At 42.0% G+C, this 19,125-nt stretch overlaps 1 protein-coding gene across 1 annotated transcript in view; it reads right to left on the bottom strand.

Annotated features, from left to right (window-relative positions):
* Positions 1-823: 823 nt before the first annotated feature.
* The window catches only part of PPARD (peroxisome proliferator activated receptor delta), a 48,606-nt gene continuing 30,304 nt past the window's right edge, over positions 824-19,125 (bottom strand). Inside the window, exons 4-9 of the mRNA XM_033152670.1 lie at positions 10,660-10,899; positions 7,868-8,019; positions 5,784-5,922; positions 4,933-5,135; positions 2,717-3,167; positions 824-1,157 (exon numbers count right to left, since the gene is read on the bottom strand). Of these exons, the coding sequence (XP_033008561.1) occupies positions 910-1,157; positions 2,717-3,167; positions 4,933-5,135; positions 5,784-5,922; positions 7,868-8,019; positions 10,660-10,795 (1,329 nt within the window). The 5' untranslated portion in view covers positions 10,796-10,899 and the 3' untranslated portion in view covers positions 824-909. The remainder of the gene's footprint in view (positions 1,158-2,716; positions 3,168-4,932; positions 5,136-5,783; positions 5,923-7,867; positions 8,020-10,659; positions 10,900-19,125) is intronic.

The raw sequence follows: 19,125 nt of genomic DNA, 5'->3' as shown, positions 1-19,125 counted from the left end.
TCAAGTGCAGGATCTACCTTGGAAGGAAGCAAATAGACTTTTGGCAGGTACTATCTGAGAGCAAAACTTCCACGACATCAGGCTCAACTTCATTTGGCAAGCACTGAAGCACAGGGCAAGGAACAGAAAAAGAAGCCCATCTTTCTGCTGTAAGCTTGCAAGTGCCACACATGCCCATAAAACAACCCAAAGAGGGGGGGGGAATGCAGAGGACAGGAGGTATGGCCTTTCATGGAGAAGGCATTTCTGTTTTTGTGCACCAAGGAGATAAGCAAAGGCCATTCCCCCTCAAAGTATCTCCACAATTGAGTGTCCGTACCCTTCATCAAACACTTGGAGGTTTCTTTGGGAAATGTATACACAGACACACACACACGCATGAACACACACACACCCTTTCCTTGTAACATCCTAGAATTTACAGCTGAGGGCCAAGCTAGAATTCAGAGTGCAATATAAAAATAATATACAACGGGTATATGTTGCAAGTGCTGTTCCTGTACCTGCCAGCCAAGCTACTGCTTGCTCTAACTGGATGGACAAAATCCGCGTTGTCCAACCGCAGAATCCAACCCACAGTTCAAACACGTTTGCAAGGTTGTGTGTAAACACATCAGCTGCTCCGGAACAGTGTAACAGCTGAACTGTAGCAACAGATATTTAGCTTATGATGTGCTTGGTAAGTTTCACTTAGTGTATGTTAACGGAAGCCCTGATCTACCACCATGTGGTAGATGCCAAGTCTTTTGCTGTACAACGCCCCCTCCCCTCTATGTACAGAATGCAGCAATCATATAGAAAAAAGCAATTACAGTAGAAGGAATGGAAGACACAGGGGATTTCTTTGCTAATGTACAAAGCATTTTGCTGGATTCCATGGCTTTAACCTATCTCTTAAATATAGGCTCCTCAGTACATGTCCTTGTAGATTTCCTGCAAGAGTGGGTGCAGAGAAGTCTCTGTCTCTGTCTTTTTGATCTTCTGCACCAGCTGCGCATGCTCAGTCACCAACTGTCGCAAGTCAGCCATTTTCTGCAGCAGCTTAGGGAAGAGGTATTGAGTGTCTGGGTGGTTGGCCTGCAAGTGGAACTCGAGGGCCTGGAGGATATTGTCTTGAATCTCCTCTACCTGTTTAACGTTCATCAGGCCAGGACGGTCTACAAAAGGGAGAGAGAGAGAGAGAGAGTGCGCAACATTATTTTCCAAACCTTTACCTGTCTGAACACCAAGAGAAGCTCAGACTAGCCTGCTCCTCAGCATGGCATTTTGACATCTGTAGGGAGTTTTCCTCGTGAAGGAGCATTCAAACATGTAGCACCCTCTCTCCTGAACAAATGCAAACATCTCTGCTGCCTGAAGTGATTTTAATCACTTGATGCTGTGTATTATGCAAGTTGGGGAAACAAGGATGAATTCAGATGAGACATTTTGAGCGAAAGGTGGGTGTTTTCATGTCAGTTCCCCAAGTACAAACTATGTTTTTTTCTGTCTTCCTGCAGGCTCCAACCGTGTAACTTCTGCAGATTTTTGGCACACTTCGTCTGAATGGGAAATACCCAACTCTCCTCTCAAAAAGGTTATGAAAACAGTTGTGTGTAAGGCTATGTGTGACTAGTGCTGCCAGTGTGGTGTAGTGGTTAAGAGCAGTGGACTTGTAATCTGGTGAACCGGGTTCAATTCCCTGCTCTTCCACATGCAGCTGCTGGGTGACCTTGGGCTAGTCACACTTCTCTGAAGTCTCCCAGCCTCACTCACCTCACAGAGTGTTTGTTGTGGGGGAGGAAAGGAAAGGAGATTGTTAGCCGCTTTGAGACTCCTTAGGGTAGTGATAAAGCAGGATATTAAATCCAAACTCTTCTGCATGACATCACTGAGGATGGTAACACATTCTATTCCACCCTCCCCATAATCTCTGGAGTAGTTTTCCAACTGTTCTAAAAAAGATTTCATACACACACAGAGATGCACAGAATGAGCACATACATGCAAATGTGTTTCTATAAACAAGAAAACAAACAAAGTAGTGCCAAGGCTGTCCTGGCCTCTCACTCAATATTTAAAGATTTGGGTTTTTTAAAACCATGCTTTACTGAGCAATGCTGCACTACAGCAAACATCTACCATTATTATTTTTACTTAAAGGAATGAACAGGATTTCTCTGCAGCAAGGTTCATTTTCTTCTTCACTACATCTGTCTGTTAAATCAGTTATAGAAGCTGAACTGGGGTGTGTGAGATGTGGTACCACAGACAAGGTCAAAATGGCCAGAGATCTCAATACCATTAAGAGAGGCACTGCGGACCAAACAGTCATGGGAGGTAAGAGAGGAGAGCAAGAGTCAGAAAATAAATAATAAAAATAAGGATTTTTAAAGATTAAAAATGAAGAAGTGGGTGGTATCCTGAATGAGAAGAAAGTAACAAGGATGTTGTGGTAAGTGGCAAATTAGATGTGGATGCAATCATATGCATATTTACTTTGACATTAGTCCAACTGTGTTCAGTAGGGCTTACTCTCAGGTAAGCATGCACAGGACTGTGGAGAAGATGATTTAATACTTTCTAGCTTTTTCATCCTGTCTGCATTGCCAGCATCACAATCACACCTTCAAACTAACGTTAACTGCTCTTAACCTAGCAGGATAATGGCACTGAATTCATCAGCAAGCTTTTAGAAAGCATATACAATTGCTAGCAAAGAACTCCCCCTTCTCACCTCCACACAGGATGATGGCAGCTACAAACAGAGACAGGTCACTATCATCCAGCTCCAGGGCATTGAACTTCACAGCAAACTCAAATTTGGGCTCCATGATTTCACTGAAGGGCTTGCGCAAGCTGCGCAGGAACTCACGCGTCACAAAGCCATTCCCATTGGCCACCAGGAGTCCATCCTTGTTCATAATGGAGGCCAGCATTGCAAAGATGGCCTCGTGCACCCCATATTTCAGCAGAGTCACTTGGTCATTAAGGTACAAGCTAATGAAGCTAGGGATGCTCTTGGCAAATTCTGTGAGCTCCCGCACAGTCTCCACGGACGTGCACTGGCAGCGGTAAAAAACGTGGACGCCAATCTCCTTGGATGGTGGTATCCCATTCACCAGCTGTTTCCACACGAGACCTTTTTCTGCTTGCCACAGGGTATCCATGTCATGAATCACAAAAGGCTACAAAGAACAAACACATAGAGTTAGGATTCTGCAGTGAGGAATCAAGCCACAGGCTGAAATGCAGTGGTGGGGAACCCCAGGCCTGGGGGTGAAATGTGGCCCTCCAGATCTCTCCATCTGGACCTCAGAGCTCTGCCAACCACCCCCTTCACTGGCCCTGCTCCCCCCCGCCCCCGGCCAAGTGTAGTTGCCTGACTGGAATGTGTTCTTCAATTCTGATAATGCCTCTAGCTTCTTCGGATGGGGGACAGAGAATATGCAAGTGTGCATAGAAAATAGCCTTCTCTACAAAGGTCATTTCTTGCTCCACCCACTTTTGTTTATAGCCCTGCTCACCAGTGGCAGCTGGCCCAGAAGGGAATGTGCCCCTTGGGCTGAAAAAGGTTCCCTACCCATGCTATACTGAGTGGTGATGCTTTTGAACCATGTGCCTTCCAGCTCTATAATTCTATGATTATGCAAGCCTCTTAGAGACTGTGCCGATCTCTGCACTAATCTCTGCTTTTTTAAATGGATCAGAAAATTGTTAGTACCAAACACATATGCTACTTGATGCTTTTTCATACCTTTCCTGACTTTCAGATTGGCACTACATTTATTGGTGAAAGCTGCCAGTTTGACTTAGGATGCAATGAAGCTTACTGTTTAAGTGACAAGATCACTGGCCTATTGGTCTGAGATATTGTGTAAATGAAGCTTAAATTGTATCCCTAGCAAAAAAAAACAAACAACAACAACAACCTGAAATAACACGACTTTGCTCACAGCCCTGCCAGATATCCTGATATCTCCAGTTATTGGAAACGCAAGCAAACAACACTGTGTTGAATTCATAGAAGGAAGAGAGGAGGAGGAGGAGAATGGCAAACAACTTCTTTAAAATAAAATTAAGGCTGATACAGAAGAAAGATTGCACTGAGGACCTGTTGATAATCAGAATGGTGAGGCACTATACAAAACTTCAATTTATGGGTACTGAATTCAGTGAAGTTTAAAGTGAAATACAGAATAAGCACTTTTGGATATTTCAGATACCAGTTCCAATTTAGAGCAAAAAGCCTTGAGTTCCGCTATTATTTTCAAGGATAATTACCTCCTGGGATGGAGCAGGATATAAAATGAAAGCTCATCTTACCTAGCTATAGTTATTATGACACCTGTGTACAATGATAAAGAAGCATTCTTCAATAGCACAAATGAAAAGTATTACCACTATTTAATAATGCCATGGGGATGCCTACTTTTTCAACCTTTCACCCCCCCAAAAAAATCTCCCACCTTTTTCTGCATGATAATGCTGATGTTTATATAGCTCGATTTTATAGTCACCAGTGAGCTATATGTATAAATATACTTCTATATTTCTTTTGGGAAGCCACATGGGATAGAGCCTTAAAAAGGAAGAGGAATGTGTTTTCATGGGAAACATTTCCTCAGTGGAAACAATGGATTATTATTTTTTAATTTTCTTTTGTGCATTTAGGATTGAACTCAGTCACCACCATTTGCACTAACTAAAACTCTGAAGAATAATTTGAGTACAGAAAACTTCTGGTTATCCTGGTGATGTAACTCAGGTCACACCTGATCACACCAGCAGCCTCAATATCAACAAAACACCAAGCTTCTCTTTATGAGCAAGACCAAACAGTCGATTCAAGTCTGCTTTGGGCACAGCATTGAATCTCTTGGACTGCAGATGCCAACAGCTTGCCTGGCAGGTTCTGCTCCACTTTCATCCCTCTGGGACTGAGGTACTCACTGGAGTGCTGCTGGCTTTCCCAGTCAGGATGCCTCGTGCCTTCTTTTTGGTCATGTTGAAATTTTTCAGGTAGGCGTTGTAGATGTGCTTGGAAAATACTTTCAGGTCAGCTACCTGCTGGTTCTGACAGCTGATCTCACTTGCCGTCAGTCCTGCCACTAGCTTCCTTTTCTCAGCTTCAGGCATGCGGCCGAAACGAATGGCTGAAGAAACGTAACAAAGAACATGCTGTTATTTATGGAAGGCTTTTCATATTACACAGTTATAGGTGTGTTACCTATTACATTTATATCCCTCTTTTCCCACCAGGAAGCTCACAGTGGTGTTTTGGGGCACTGTGCTCTTGCACAGGTCACGTGACTAACGCAGGAGCACATCCCAGAAGAGGTGCATCCCAGTTTTCTGCTGGGACATGTTGGAGGGCACGGTGGCACCATTCACATAACAAAAATCTAACACAGAGATATCAACATGTTCAAAAGTAGGGGGGGTTCTATGGCTTGGCTTTTAAAAAAAACAGGGGATCCGCAGTTCTTAGCTAATTGGGAACCACTGTTCTAAAGACACAACAAGGAAAAATAGACTGGAAGCAATAGACATTGGCATGCCTTTCTTAGGCTGTGTCCATAACAATCATTTCCAGAAGGAAAGACATGCAGGCTGTGTGATGATTCCAACCCACTACCTGGCTAATGAGGATGACTGCCAGAGCAGCATAATTAGACACTCCCCCCCCCAAACACCCCCACCCACAATACTAAACACGTTGCCTACAGAAAACACAAAGTTCCATATCCAGCTATGTTTTTATTCCTGTATCTGGAGCTAAGGGCCGAGGAGAGGAGTCTCACCGTTGTGCGACATGCCCAGGGAGAGGCATTTCTGAAAGCGGCAGTACTGGCACTTGTTTCGGTTCTTCTTCTGAATCTTACAGCTCCGCTCACACCTCTCGTACTCCAGTTTCATACGGATTGTTCGACGAAAGAAGCCCTGTTGGTGAGCAGGCAGAGGGAGAAAAGAAACAGGGAGATGGGTCATTGTGATAACACAGCAGCTCCTTATAAAACGTCCCAGGATTACTGTCAACTTGAGTCTTGGGACAGAATATTGTTTTTAGCAACAAGCAAAGAGACTTCAGAACAATGGACTACACTACATGTTAACATACACATGGAGAAGGATTGAAGGTAGGACAACACTCCCAGCTTATGAACCGATTGCTTACAGACGTAGACTTTGTATGGACAAGCATAACAATATTTGGAACTCGTTTATTAAAAAATATAGTAGGTTATAAATAACCATAAATCTATCTGGATAATAATAACATTCATATAACTACATACTAGACTTGCCTATATGGAATTGTAGCTGTTTGCATATATAGTGATATAATATACCTTTTATTTTTATTTCTTTATTCACTTTTTATTTTTACTTTATTTTGTTCAATTGAAATATTCCCCCCCCCAAAAAAAATTAACATACACATGGCGAAAAGAATGGTACAAGGAGGAAGAAAGCCTAAACATAATTGTCCCGTGTAAAAAACAGCAAAAAACAGACTTGTAGTATCACAAATATCCAGCAGGGGGATATGAATGAACAAATCCAGCTTTTCAACATCCTTGCCTCTCTCCTTCAGCTTCACCCCCCCCCCCCCCCCCGCTAATAATTTTGGCATCACTTAGACACTGAATAACTCATCTCCTTTGGCATTCTGCGATTCCAACAGCCAGCCAAATGATCAGGAGCAGAATACGTTCATAGGTGTCCCATGGAGCATGTCAATGTTATCAGGGTGGCCAGAGTTGATGGAGAATAGTGACAGGGAAGAAGGGTAGAGAAGAAGTAAAGCATGAGAATGTCCCATGCAAAACTCCTGTGCAGCTTAGGGACAAATTCCAGAAGGATGTCCATGTTAGTCTGTGGAGCTTAGGAATATTACTACCGGTCCACTTCAAGGGATATTGTTTCTTCATGTCCTCAGAATGCAGCACCTTGTTAATATCGTTTGCAGAATAGTGCTTTTGTTCTGCGCTATCAGAATAAAGGTTGGTTTTATACCTTTGTTCCAGTTGTGGGTTCGAGATACTTGGATCTTTAACCTCCGAAGAAAAGATTCCATTTCCTTCCGTAATTTACTCATTTAAGCCTCCTATAACCTTGTGAATAACAGGAGTAGCTAAAATGCGGCCCTTGTAGATCTACTATAACATGTGTATAAGTCATACAATATATGGCTAATAAATCATGCTTTGAAGAATAAAGGGGCTAAAATAAATACATAGTTAAACGGAGTTAGAACTCAAAAAGGCAAGCAGAAGTGAAATTTGGCACGTAATTAGAACTGAATACACTTGGGTCAGACCAAAAGATGATGAACACAGACTTTTCTAATCAATGTACTTAGGTCAGGGTTTTTTAGCAGCACAGACCAACACATTTCTAGGTTAAAGAAAGAAAAGGGAACTGGTTTGATGTACTTTCTTGGGAAATGAGGCAATCTATTCTTGTTAGGAAAGGAGCAAGAAACAGGGCAAAAGCTTACCAACAAGGGAAGAGACCATTAAATATAAGAACTGCTATCTTTGTATTTGTTGCTTATTCTTTTGTGCATTGTAGTGGTAGCTTATTAAAACTTTAAAGTCATTTGAATTTGCCTGATCAGTCACTGCCTGGTTCGGTTGGTGAAGAGACTCCTATGGACTCTATAAATGTATGACTTCAAACACGGTGGTAAGAGTCTTGAAGGAGGGTGCTAAGGCCACAAAATCTAATACCTTCCAGGTGTTGTTAGACAACAACTCCCACGAGCCCTGGTCGTCATGGCCAAGGACCTGGGATTATGGGAGTTGTAATTCAGTAACATCTGGAGGGTCACAAGTTAGTCACCCCTTCTGTATAGAGTTTGTACATTGCATATTGTCCATACCTTGCAACCCTCACATGCATGTACTCCATAGTGGAACCCTGATGCCTTATCGCCACAGACCCTGCACTCTACATTCAGACTTCCTGAGGTTGCCTCATCACAGCCCATTTGGAGTTGGTCTGACAGAGAAGGTGAAGAACTCTGGGAAAGATCTAACAGGGAAACAAAAACAAGAAGTCATTGCATTGCCATTCTGCATCAGACACATAGCATCTCTACAGCACAACTTCCTTACCCATATTTTGCATTCCCCCCAGATACAACCAACCAGTTTGCATTTGTAAAGCACTGGGTTTCAGAGAAAGTCCAGCTTCAGCCTGTATTTGATGCAAACATACCATTGTGCATAACATGCTTGTCATTTTCTTCATTGGTTATTTCATCCTTCCAGTTCACAGAATCTAGAACTGCATTAGAATCCAGCAGTGCTATGGCATCAGAACCCCCCTCCCCAAAGCACAGAAGGTTTAAGTGTTTAAAACCAACAGTCTTCAACACATGAGACCACAGAACTGCTGTTCAGAATGGAATTTATTGCCACTGTAAGCCAGAGAATCTCTCTTCTCAGTTTTGGCATGTTCTGGGTGCCTTCATATTTCCTTTTCATACCCTGGCCAGGCAAAATCATTTGCTATTCAGTAGAATCACTGAGTCTTTGACAGCCTTGGTATTCAATGAATTAGTTCACAAAAAGATCAAAAGAAGGCAGCTCAGGTATCTCTACAGGTCACTGGCAAAAGCTATGGTGTAACACCTGAAAGTGACCAACATACAATATTCAGAGGAAAACTTTCCTACCATTAAAGTCCACAAAAACTGAGGGTGGATTTACCCAAAGTTTGTGGCAGAAATACACTTAAAACCTTAGCCCAATAAGTTAACTTGCCTTCTCTCACACTCATTATTACTTCAACATTCTTTTCCACATCTGTTGAAAGGTTAATTCAAATAACTTCTCTTATTCTGGATATGTTCACACATGCCTCTTTATGTGACACCAGCAAGTATTAATATAGCACCATACTAACTTCAGCACTGTTTCTCTTAAGATCATGTCCAAACACAAGTTAAAAAGAGTAATTACAGTGGATTTCCCCCTATAGGAGGAGCCCAGCTGCCTTTTCCCTTTAAATCATAAATGACAGATGCACACACTGGTAATCTGAATCCTGATTTAGTTAACAGATTTGCCCCTCCCCAATATTTCAGATCATCTTTTAAAATATATTCTTTTGAAAGCAACACATGTCCATTTAGTAATTTAAAATGTTCATTCATCTTCTATTTTTTGTTAGAGGCAATCAGTTTAAGAGCTGAGAAAGTAAACCAGGGATGGGAGGTAGTTGGGTTTGTGATGTAACAGGCACCAGCCAACTAATGCTGTACACAGGTAGCTGAGCCAGTATTCTCTGAACTCCCCCTTGAACAGAAAATTATTTGTTTGCACTCACCATATTCTACAGTTTTCACAAAATTTATTAATCCTGTTTTCTTACTGTTTTGCTCACTTGCAGTGAACATCGTAAAGTTCTGATATGCAAACTCTCTAGCTCAACAGCAACAGAGACGAGAGACAACAGAACATACAGTAATGAATTCCTGTCCAGGCTGATCAAACCATCTGTGTCCTGTTGCATGACTACTTGCACGGTTCCCTGTGCTACGGGAGTTCAGAGCAACTGGTGCTGTCTTTGATAGACAGGATGTGGGTGGCATCAGTTATTTCATGCCTGAGGAGTAACATGAAGGTGAGGCTGGGATTAGGTGCAAAGGAAGTACAGTTTATAGAGGAGTTTCAGCAGAGAGGGTGCAATAAGCAGAAGAGAGTAAGACGGAAGAGGGTCACAGACAAAAACATTAACCTGAAATGTGAAAATTCCTTGCATGAGGATAGGTAAGCAGCCTCGGGGCATTAAGATGAGGGGAGGCGTAATCATAGCAAGAGAGGCAAAAATATTATCTTAGTGGGGGTGCTCCCAATTGTCTCGCATATGAGAAAGCAAAGGGAAGCTGACAAGCAGAAGTCCAAACCAGAAATGACCAGCTGGTGACCTGTGGGCCAAATCCAAGTCCTATCTAAGCCTGATAGGTATCTGTCAAAACCATGGATAGTTTTTACAACACCAGCCAAGTACTTGACCAATAGCATCAATAAGAGGAAGCATCAGCAGAATGACCATAGCCTGGCTATAAGAAGAGCATTAGAAGGAGCTGAATATCATGGATGTAGTGTGTGAGCGTGTGACAGTGAAAGGGAGCGTGGGAAGAATGAGAGGCTGAATGGAAAAACTAGAAATCCCATTTTCACCGTGGCCATTCAGAGACATCAGCAGATGCACAGAAGGAAATGTCAGCGAGATGTTCAAGCACGGGACTTTACATAAAGTGAAAGGAGGGGTGGAAAGAATGAATACAGGAGTCACGTAAAGGTGGCAATTTAAACTGAAAGTACAAGCACGAAAACACACACAGAGTATTGCAAGAGAGAAGAGACTCAGAACTGAGCCTGCAGGATATCTGCAGGGAGGAGTGATCAAGAAGGGGTGGACATCTAAAGAGAGGGAGAAAAGCAAAACAAAAACAAAAAACCAGAATCAGAGACAAGAGATAAAGAGTGTTGTGGAAGGGAAAAGAGATACCGAGACAACTAGCTTGGGGTGGGGAATCAGCATAAAAGAATGAATTTGTCATATTGTGACAGATTTGCCTACTGAGGGCAAAGCTCACAGTAAAAGCCACCTATTGCTGCTTAAAAAATGTGTTGGATGCATTAGCCTGCTTCTCCAACCTACCTGTGTAGCTGATAGAAGGTGCTGAATTATCTGGTCCTTCATTTGGGTCTGAGGTTCCACCTACTGCTGTCAGTGCCTCTTCCTCTTCCTCCTCCTCTTCCCTGACCTCAGGTACTTCCTCCTTTGGCTGTTGCATAACTGATCACCACCCTTCAGTGCCCAGACTGCAGTCCCTGTCATAGCTCTGGCATCATCCACGTCTGTCTGGAAAAGGGCCCCTATCAGGCTGTTCTTGCTAGCCCTTAAGGAAGAGAAGGAAAATGTTAAAGAGCATTGACAGTGAAACATTGTGCTATGGAGTCTTAGAAGGCCAATGGACCACTGTGTATATAGGGATTGGTAATCTGTGCTAGGACCACAAGCTCTGCACTCAATTCAAACTAGGCAAATGTATTCCAATGGCAATGTGCCGATTTTCACAGGCTTGGGATGTGATGGCAAGGACAGCTGTCCTCAAACTCAAGGACAGAGGAACATGGGCCACTCAAGGTTGTATAAGGTAAAGAATAGGAAGCTATGAAAAATACAGATGCCTTCCCATTGGTCATGGGACAATCACTTTAACCTCTGAACTGTCAACAAGCACAGAACTCTGCAAAATTTCCCCTCCACATAGGTAAATACAAGGTGTTCACAATCTCCAGAGTGTGTTGAGCATTTTACAGAATGTTTCCATATCCTGGTCACCTTCCCTCTTAAGACCAATTTACATTGTATCTGCTGTGTACATTTTCCATTTCCTGACCTTCCTTAGGAATGGATTGTATGTATGGAGGAACAAGATACGGATACAGGAAAGAACAACTATGGCCAGCAACTATTCCCATAATCACAGTGGCACTATTTCCAGTCACTACAATCATGGGAACTGCTGACAATCACATCCTTGAGTATCCACCACATACGTTATGTTTGTCCATGCGAGGGTTTGCTCAGGAATAGACTACTTGTATGTACATAAACCACACTGTGTAATCTGCCCCTCAAAGAGATGTTTCTATTTCTCTATATGCTGAGGGATTTGCTATTCAATGCAGTTGCTGAGGCTGCAATTTGAAGCACAAGACCAGCAGAGGGTGGGAGGGCTTAACCCTTTCCTCTTAGTCTATTTTTCAGCCGAAAGTCCTCCCCTTCAAGTTCTCCCCTCCCCAAGAGTCATCTTCAGATTGCTGCCCCAGCAAGCTGCATTATATGAAAAACAATAAAAGAATATCAGAACTGCTCATAACACATAGCAACATCCTACGTATTTATGTCTAATTCAACCAGAAGTCTCTTCATTTTTGTATTTGAGCAATATCTTTGATAGAATTTCTTTGGATTTTAGCCTTAAAAGCACACAGCCTTTCAATATGCTACAATGATGTAGCCATCATTATCCTCCGCCCTTCACCAGCAGTTCCCAGGGCAGGTTACAACAATTTACATTTTTAAATTAAAACAGATTACAATCACAGGAACAGAGTGGACCCTGAAAACACCTATCTCAGGTGTTACAGGCTAGGGTAAAGAGGTGCGTGTTCAGCATTTGCTGAAAGCTGTCAAAGAAGACAGACACACCTCTGTGGGGAGGAAATTCCACAACTTAGGGAATGCCTCAGAGAATCCATTGAAATTCATTCTATGCACAAAGAGTCTTGCGGCACCTTAAATACTTTCTTTTTTTGTGGCATAAGCTTTCATGGACCAGAGCCAATTTCATCAGATGCATATACAATTTGGTGTGAAAGAAAATAAATGTAAGGCTGAACAGTAAAGTAATGCAAAAATTCAGTACAAGATCTTAAAATGTATGCAAACTGACCCTTCACAGCAGCAGCAATTGACAATAACACAATAATCTTAGCACCTGTGATCAATACCTATAGTGGGAAAGGCAACATTTTTCTCTATTCAGATCCAAATGAATGGAGCAGTTGCAATTCAGCAGTTACCTGAGGACTGCATACATGACAACTGTTTGCTCTAAGCTGCCTTTGGGACCCCATCTGCAGTAGCATATCACTTTAAACCACAGATTTAAACCCCACAGATTTATTTCTGCTGTGTAAGGGCTTTTAGAACAGCCCCACCTGCCATACATGCATACTTGTCTTTGGCAAAATACTCATGCCTCTTGGGCTTGCCGATCAGAAGGTAGGCGGTTCAAATCCCCGCAACGGGGTGAGCTCCTGTTGCTCGGTCCCAGCTCCTGCCAACCTAGCAGTTCAAAAGCACGTCAAAAAGTGCAAGTAGATAAATACTTTCCGGAGGGAAAGTAAATGGCATTTCTGTGTGCTGCTCTGGTTTCGGTGTTCCATTGTGCCAGAAGTGGCTTAGTCATGCTGGTCACATGACCCAGAAAAATTGTCTGCAGACAAATGCCGGCTCCCTCTGCCTATAAAGCAAGATGAGCGCCGCAACCCCAGAGTCGTCTGTGACTGGACTTAACTGTCAGGGGTCCTTTACCTTTACCTTTTTTTTTTTTTTTTTTACCAGAATGGAATAGCTAACTTTGCTGGGAAGCTTTGCTGAGAGTTTTACTATGGGCACACAGCTCTACTTCTGTTATCTGTTTTAAATATTTATTTGTTTCTTTATTTAATTTTTAACAAGCCATTCATAAAAATGATTTAAGCTCTCTCCTAAAAGTTAATAGAAATTGGGACAAACATATTCCATGGAGAAGTGATTTCCAGAGGCTACAGCTGAGAAGGCCCTGTCCCTAGTAAACATCAACCTAAAATCTGTCCTGGATGGGCAACAGAGATGGGCCTCTACAGCTGAATGCCTGAGCATGCTCATATAACTGCAAGTAATCCTTCAAATCCTGAAGTTGAGGCTCCAGTACTTTGGCCACCTCATGAGAAGAGAAGACTTCCTAGAAAAGACCCCGATGTTGGGAAAGATGGAGGGCACAAGGAGAAGGGGACGACAGAGGATGAGATGGTTGGACAGTGTTCTCGAAGCGACTAGCATGAGTTTGGCCAAACTGCGGGAGGCAGTGAAAGATAGGTGTGCCTGGCGTGCTCTGGTCCATGTGGTCACGAAGAGTCGGACACGACTGAACGACTGAACAACAACAACAATCCTTCAAATATTAAGTCCTTCAGCTCTGAAGAATGGAGTGCAAAGGTAGGAAACTATTACAGGGGGTAGGATAAGGCTTCTGGTTTTCATCATATTTTGGTTGTTAAAAGGCTAGATGAGCACTCTTTTACTAAAGTAATGGAGAGCACTCAAACTCTTAAAAAACATGCTTAACACAACAACAGATAAAACTTCTGAAGAGGCCATAGAACAACATACCAGTAGTCATCACAGGTCGGGACTGATAAGAGCTCATGTTACAGGCACTGTAACCTGCAGGACTAACAGTTATGACAGACAGGCATAGCTAGGAGCAGAAAAGGGTAGGGGGCTGAAACTCCATTTTCTCAGTGATTAAATGCTATGGTCATTTGCTCAAAAAATACAACATTCCTGCCCAAGAAACACCTGAGGAAAGGCACATGGATCACAAGAAGCAAATGAGCAAAAACTTGTTTGTCACACACAAAAATGATAATTTGGAAAGGGGGCTTTAATATTCAAACAATCGACTATTTACTTAAATTTATCTAGGTTAAGAGCACCATCCCTGCCAGTTAGGCTATGGATGTATGCACTTAAGAGTGGAATCTTCACTTGCATTTATAAGACAGGAGGTTATATGAGTTGAGGGAAGCAGATACAGTACTGGTATATACAGACACAGTTTCACTTTGCTTCTGAAGCAGTTTGAAATCAAGGTGCTTGCAATACACTTAAACTGAACACCTATATATTCGTACAGACAAAGAAGTAGGTCAAAAAAGGAATTAGGCATCAAAAGGTCTCTAGAACTGACACTGTGTTTACTGGGTCCCCAACACACTTTATTTATTTACAGGAATAAATTGCATCTAGACACTTCATGACTAAAACACACACAGTAGCAGACAAAAGACACAGGCTAGCTATCAAATTTCAATCATATACTGGGCTGTCAAGAAGTAGCTAGCTTGAATGATTACTTGCTAGAGTCATAACCTCTCCAGCTCAGCTGAGATCACACCACTTTTGATAATGTTTTGAGACACCCATGTGCTGAGACACCTAGCTTATGTTTATTTTTATTCAACATGTTGTAACCAATCCTCCTTTTTGCTGCCAAAATCACTTGAGTGCTTTCTTACTGTAAGTAGATGTTGAGCCTGATCCAGGCACAAGGAGCAATAACAAGAAGATCTGTCTTGCTACAGAACGACAATCAAGCCTTACGCTCACCCTACCTAACTGAGCAAATGGGAGTCAATTGTAATTAAATCATCATCATCATCATCATCATCATCATCAACAACATATACACCATGAAATAAAACTGAAGGACAAACAAAACAAAGTAAAACAAAACTGAAGGACAGCATACGAACACCATGCAGAAGACGTCACTGCTATTTATAAGCCCACCTGCCTTATAAATACTGTAATCTCAGGGCAAGATTCCAATGTATTGATCAGACTTAGTGACACAGGTGTTAGGTAGCCCATGGCCAGGTATGCACCTTTTAAATTCAAAACATTGATATATAACTGTTGTGCACTTAACGCTGTGCCAGAAGCTGTTATCAGATACAACAGAATGGTACCAAGCTTACAAGATATGCTATATTGCTGGGGAAAATATCCAGCCATTAAGCAATCAGTCTCTTGCATCTGGGCAGTGGTACACTGATGAGAACAAAATCTAAATTCCCTATTATAGAAATGTGCCTTCTTTCTAGCCTGTCCTTCCTAGGGCTGGATCTAGACACATCACAGAAGAGTTTTAGGGAAATGTGTTGTAAATTTTGTTTGAGAAATCGTGTTGGCAAAAACAGAACTCCACAGCGCCATCTGGTGTCACAGTGTTATAATGCATATAATGCATATACAACACATACAAAATGAAAAAAAAAATGTCCAGTAGCACCTTAGAGATCAACTAAGTGTGTTCTGGGGCACACGTGTGCATGCACACGAAGGCTTATACCCAGAACAAACTTAGTTGGTGTCTAAAGTGCTACTGGACAATTTATTTATTTATTTCGACTGCGTCAGACCAACACGGCTACCTACCTGAACATAGAAAATGCTTTTTCTTTACCAGTCTAGCTGAGACCTAAGTTTTACCAGCCAGCCAACTGATCATATTATCCTTCTGTCTGCTATGTTAAATGATTTCTCTCTAAGAACATTCACACCAGTGTTCTGCCTTCTAAAGAGGTGAAAAAGGAAACATCTACCGGCTGGTTGCTGATGCAAAATGATTTGGTGGCACTGAGCCCAGGCCTTAGTAGAAAGGTTGTACCACTAAATAACACCTCCTCTAGTAGATATTATCTTATTTTCTTCCTAGAGATCTACGAGCTGAAAAACTAAGGCTAAAGTAAGATATTGAAATTGAATTTCTCAGAGAGGACAACTGAAACATGGCATTTTATCAAGAGAAGGAAAACTTATTTACATATACTTAATGCTCTCTACAGAATCCTAGCTCATTACCAACTAACAAGCTATCCATTTCATAAGTAAATAACATGCCATACCCAGGTCAATGCAGCCAAACTATCATTGCAAAGTTTCCAGACAGAACTGTAAGATGGGCTAGTTTCCCATCTCTTCCTGTTTCTATGATTAACCATACCCAGAATGTCTAACCCAGGAAGCGAGGGGGGGGGGTAAAAACACAGGGAGTTGAATTTCTAAGGCCCTGTCCAAGGACGCCATATATACTGCACCCTTTTAGAAAACTATCTATTTTTGTTACAAATGCATCACCATCATGATGAAAAATAGCTGTAAGAATGGCTTTCCACCAAATTCATCCTGAGTCAAGAAGTGTGCCAACTCATGCAAATAATTGGCAGCTCCGTTTGTTGTGAGCATTGCATCAATTCTGATGCCTGGCCAAGCAGGGATACGGTAATGCCCAAGCCCCTTTCTTTCTTAGAGCAATTAAGTTAAAAGTGTGTGTGTGGGGGGGGGGTGTAATTAAGAAAACGTCTTTTTATAGTTAAAGAAATAAGGGGTTTTTTTGGGGGGGGGTTGTGCAGCATGACATTGATTGCTATGAGTAAAGTTTTCTACTTATCCACTCCCCATTCCACTATGCTCCAGAATTGCGGGCAGATGTTTGTGTGAATCTAAAGCAGAGGTTTGCTGTATGAGGATTCAGGGTGCGAGAGAGAAACAAAAATGAAGTATGCAATAGATGGAGAGGCAGCCTTTTGGATGCTAATCCTTTTGCCTTAGGGATGCCGTTTCCATGCAGGCATTTCAGTGTTTCCTGGAGATACGTATCTGAGCCAAAGAGAGGTTTTGAAAGCTGTGTTCAAGGCTAATAATAATAGTAATGCTACTTCTAACAAGAAATGTACAGAACACTCTCGTTTCCTTCACACAGACTCCTTAAAACAGCTGGAGAAAACTGAACATTATTGCCTTTGGTGGAGGAGAGTTCAGTTATATCAGCTGGGTTGCATCCTGCTACTTTTATAGATTAAGAACTCACAGTGCTAAGTAGCACTCAGTTAATGGAAAAATTACACATTAGAATATGAGAGATCGAGGAAGTTGTAGGAAAGCAATCATATGGCTATATAAAAAGCTACAGATGTAAGTGCTGAAAAACAAAACTGACACCCAAATCCTTCCAACTCTATTTCTAAAAGTGACTGTGTGAGACACCGTGAACAATCTTAAAAGCATTTCAGATCCTTGAGGGAAAGTGTGGGTGCGTTTGTGTGTGTCATACAAGCACAAACACTTGCTTCGGCCTGTATTTACAAAAATAAATGCAGGATCACTTCTTTTCTTGCTCAGAGCTTTAGTTCTATACATTTATCTATGTTAGGGATCAAAGAAGGTGCCTCCCAAGGTTCTGCTCAAACAACATTTGTTTTTGTTTATAGTGAAATCATGTGAAAGAAGTGAGAAAAATAATACAGCATGTTTTTAAACAAGTGAAGAGAGCGCCCCTTTAGTGCCTTATAAAAGGAAACTGAGACCCCATTCACATGCAGTGTTATCCTTGGCCCTCTTCCCCACACTTGCACTGTAGGAAATGGCACACACAGATGCTAATTCACTGTAGTTTGAAAGTAATGAAGCGAATCCGGTTTTTAAACCTGCATTAAAAAATGAATGCAAGACGTTCAGGAAAAGCATCTGGTGCAGGGTGGAGATTAAGCTAGGCATGCAAAGGCATATACTAAAGCACATACACAGTAACTCAATTTCCAATTAGACTTCTCTCATCTTTAAACTCCATCAGAGCAATGGGGCTTGGGTATTTTATTTTAGAAGGATTATGCCCCTGTTCACTTTCTTTACAATATAATCTGCTGTCTCTGCTGCATACAAATCTATTCCTTTCAGCAAGCCCAAAACAACATTAAAGCTTGCTGACTGCTAGCTATTTAAGTAGAACAAACACAGTCCACCCACTTTGAGGCATTAATTTTCCCTATGAAAAACAGTGCATGTCAAACCTCCAGGAGCATTTGGTGCAACTTTAAGGCGCATGATCATGGCTACCTTCAGGATCCTGGTTCCAGGTATCTCTGAAGATCAATTGCTGGGAATCACAAGCAGGAGAGTGCTAATACACTCATCTCACGCTTGTCGGCTTCCAACTTAGAGGTATTATGGTTTCAATCTGGAATCCTTTTCTGAAAATACAATTTTCAGAATTTTGGGGACTGTTATCTCACCTGCACTGCAAACAAAATCTGCAACACTGCTCAAGTCTCCGGTAAAAGTTCATACTTTGTCCTAAACTGGCATCAGTTATAAAGCATTTGATCCTAACACTTAACAATAGTTCTCATTGAAATCAATGAAAGTTACCTTTAAGAAAGATGCTTCAAATCAGGCTGCAAGTGTTCCGCCTATAACGCTTTATCCAGATCTCTGAAAATCCCATATTCATACAACTGTGTTTTTGTTGCAACACCCTGCATTCCGAAGATGGCAGGGGGATTTGTTTCCTGTGGAATTAGCACTCGCTTAAAAGCCTCACCCATTTCAGCAGATGAAAGCAAGACCAGCCGTCATCCTAAGTAAAGCTAACACAGCAACTTGGAAAGCAGCTGTTAGCAGTAGTAAGTAATCAAAACAGAGTGAAGGAAGCAGAGAGCAGCACAAACACAAAGGAACATTGTGCCCATAAGGCGATTCAGGGGTTGGCTCCAAGGACACAAGATGAATGGTGTGTTTTTTTTTAATTGACTATATAAAATGAGTGGGGAAGGGAAGCTTTCTGCTACTGTCAGCGAGCAGCATTAGGATAACAATTGTGAAAATGCTCCAGGGAGGCTCACTCAAGTTCCCAACAGACTGTGCCCACATCACCAACATCATGACCGGGACAAGATCTCATTTAAGAGCATTAGCGCCGAGAACATTCTCCTCCCTCATTCTGTC

This window comes from Lacerta agilis, chromosome 6 (assembly GCF_009819535.1).
Source record: "Lacerta agilis isolate rLacAgi1 chromosome 6, rLacAgi1.pri, whole genome shotgun sequence".
NCBI lineage: Eukaryota > Metazoa > Chordata > Lepidosauria > Squamata > Lacertidae > Lacerta > Lacerta agilis.
The sequence above is the reverse complement of the archived record's forward strand: the minus strand, read 5'-3'. Positions and strand labels throughout refer to the sequence as shown.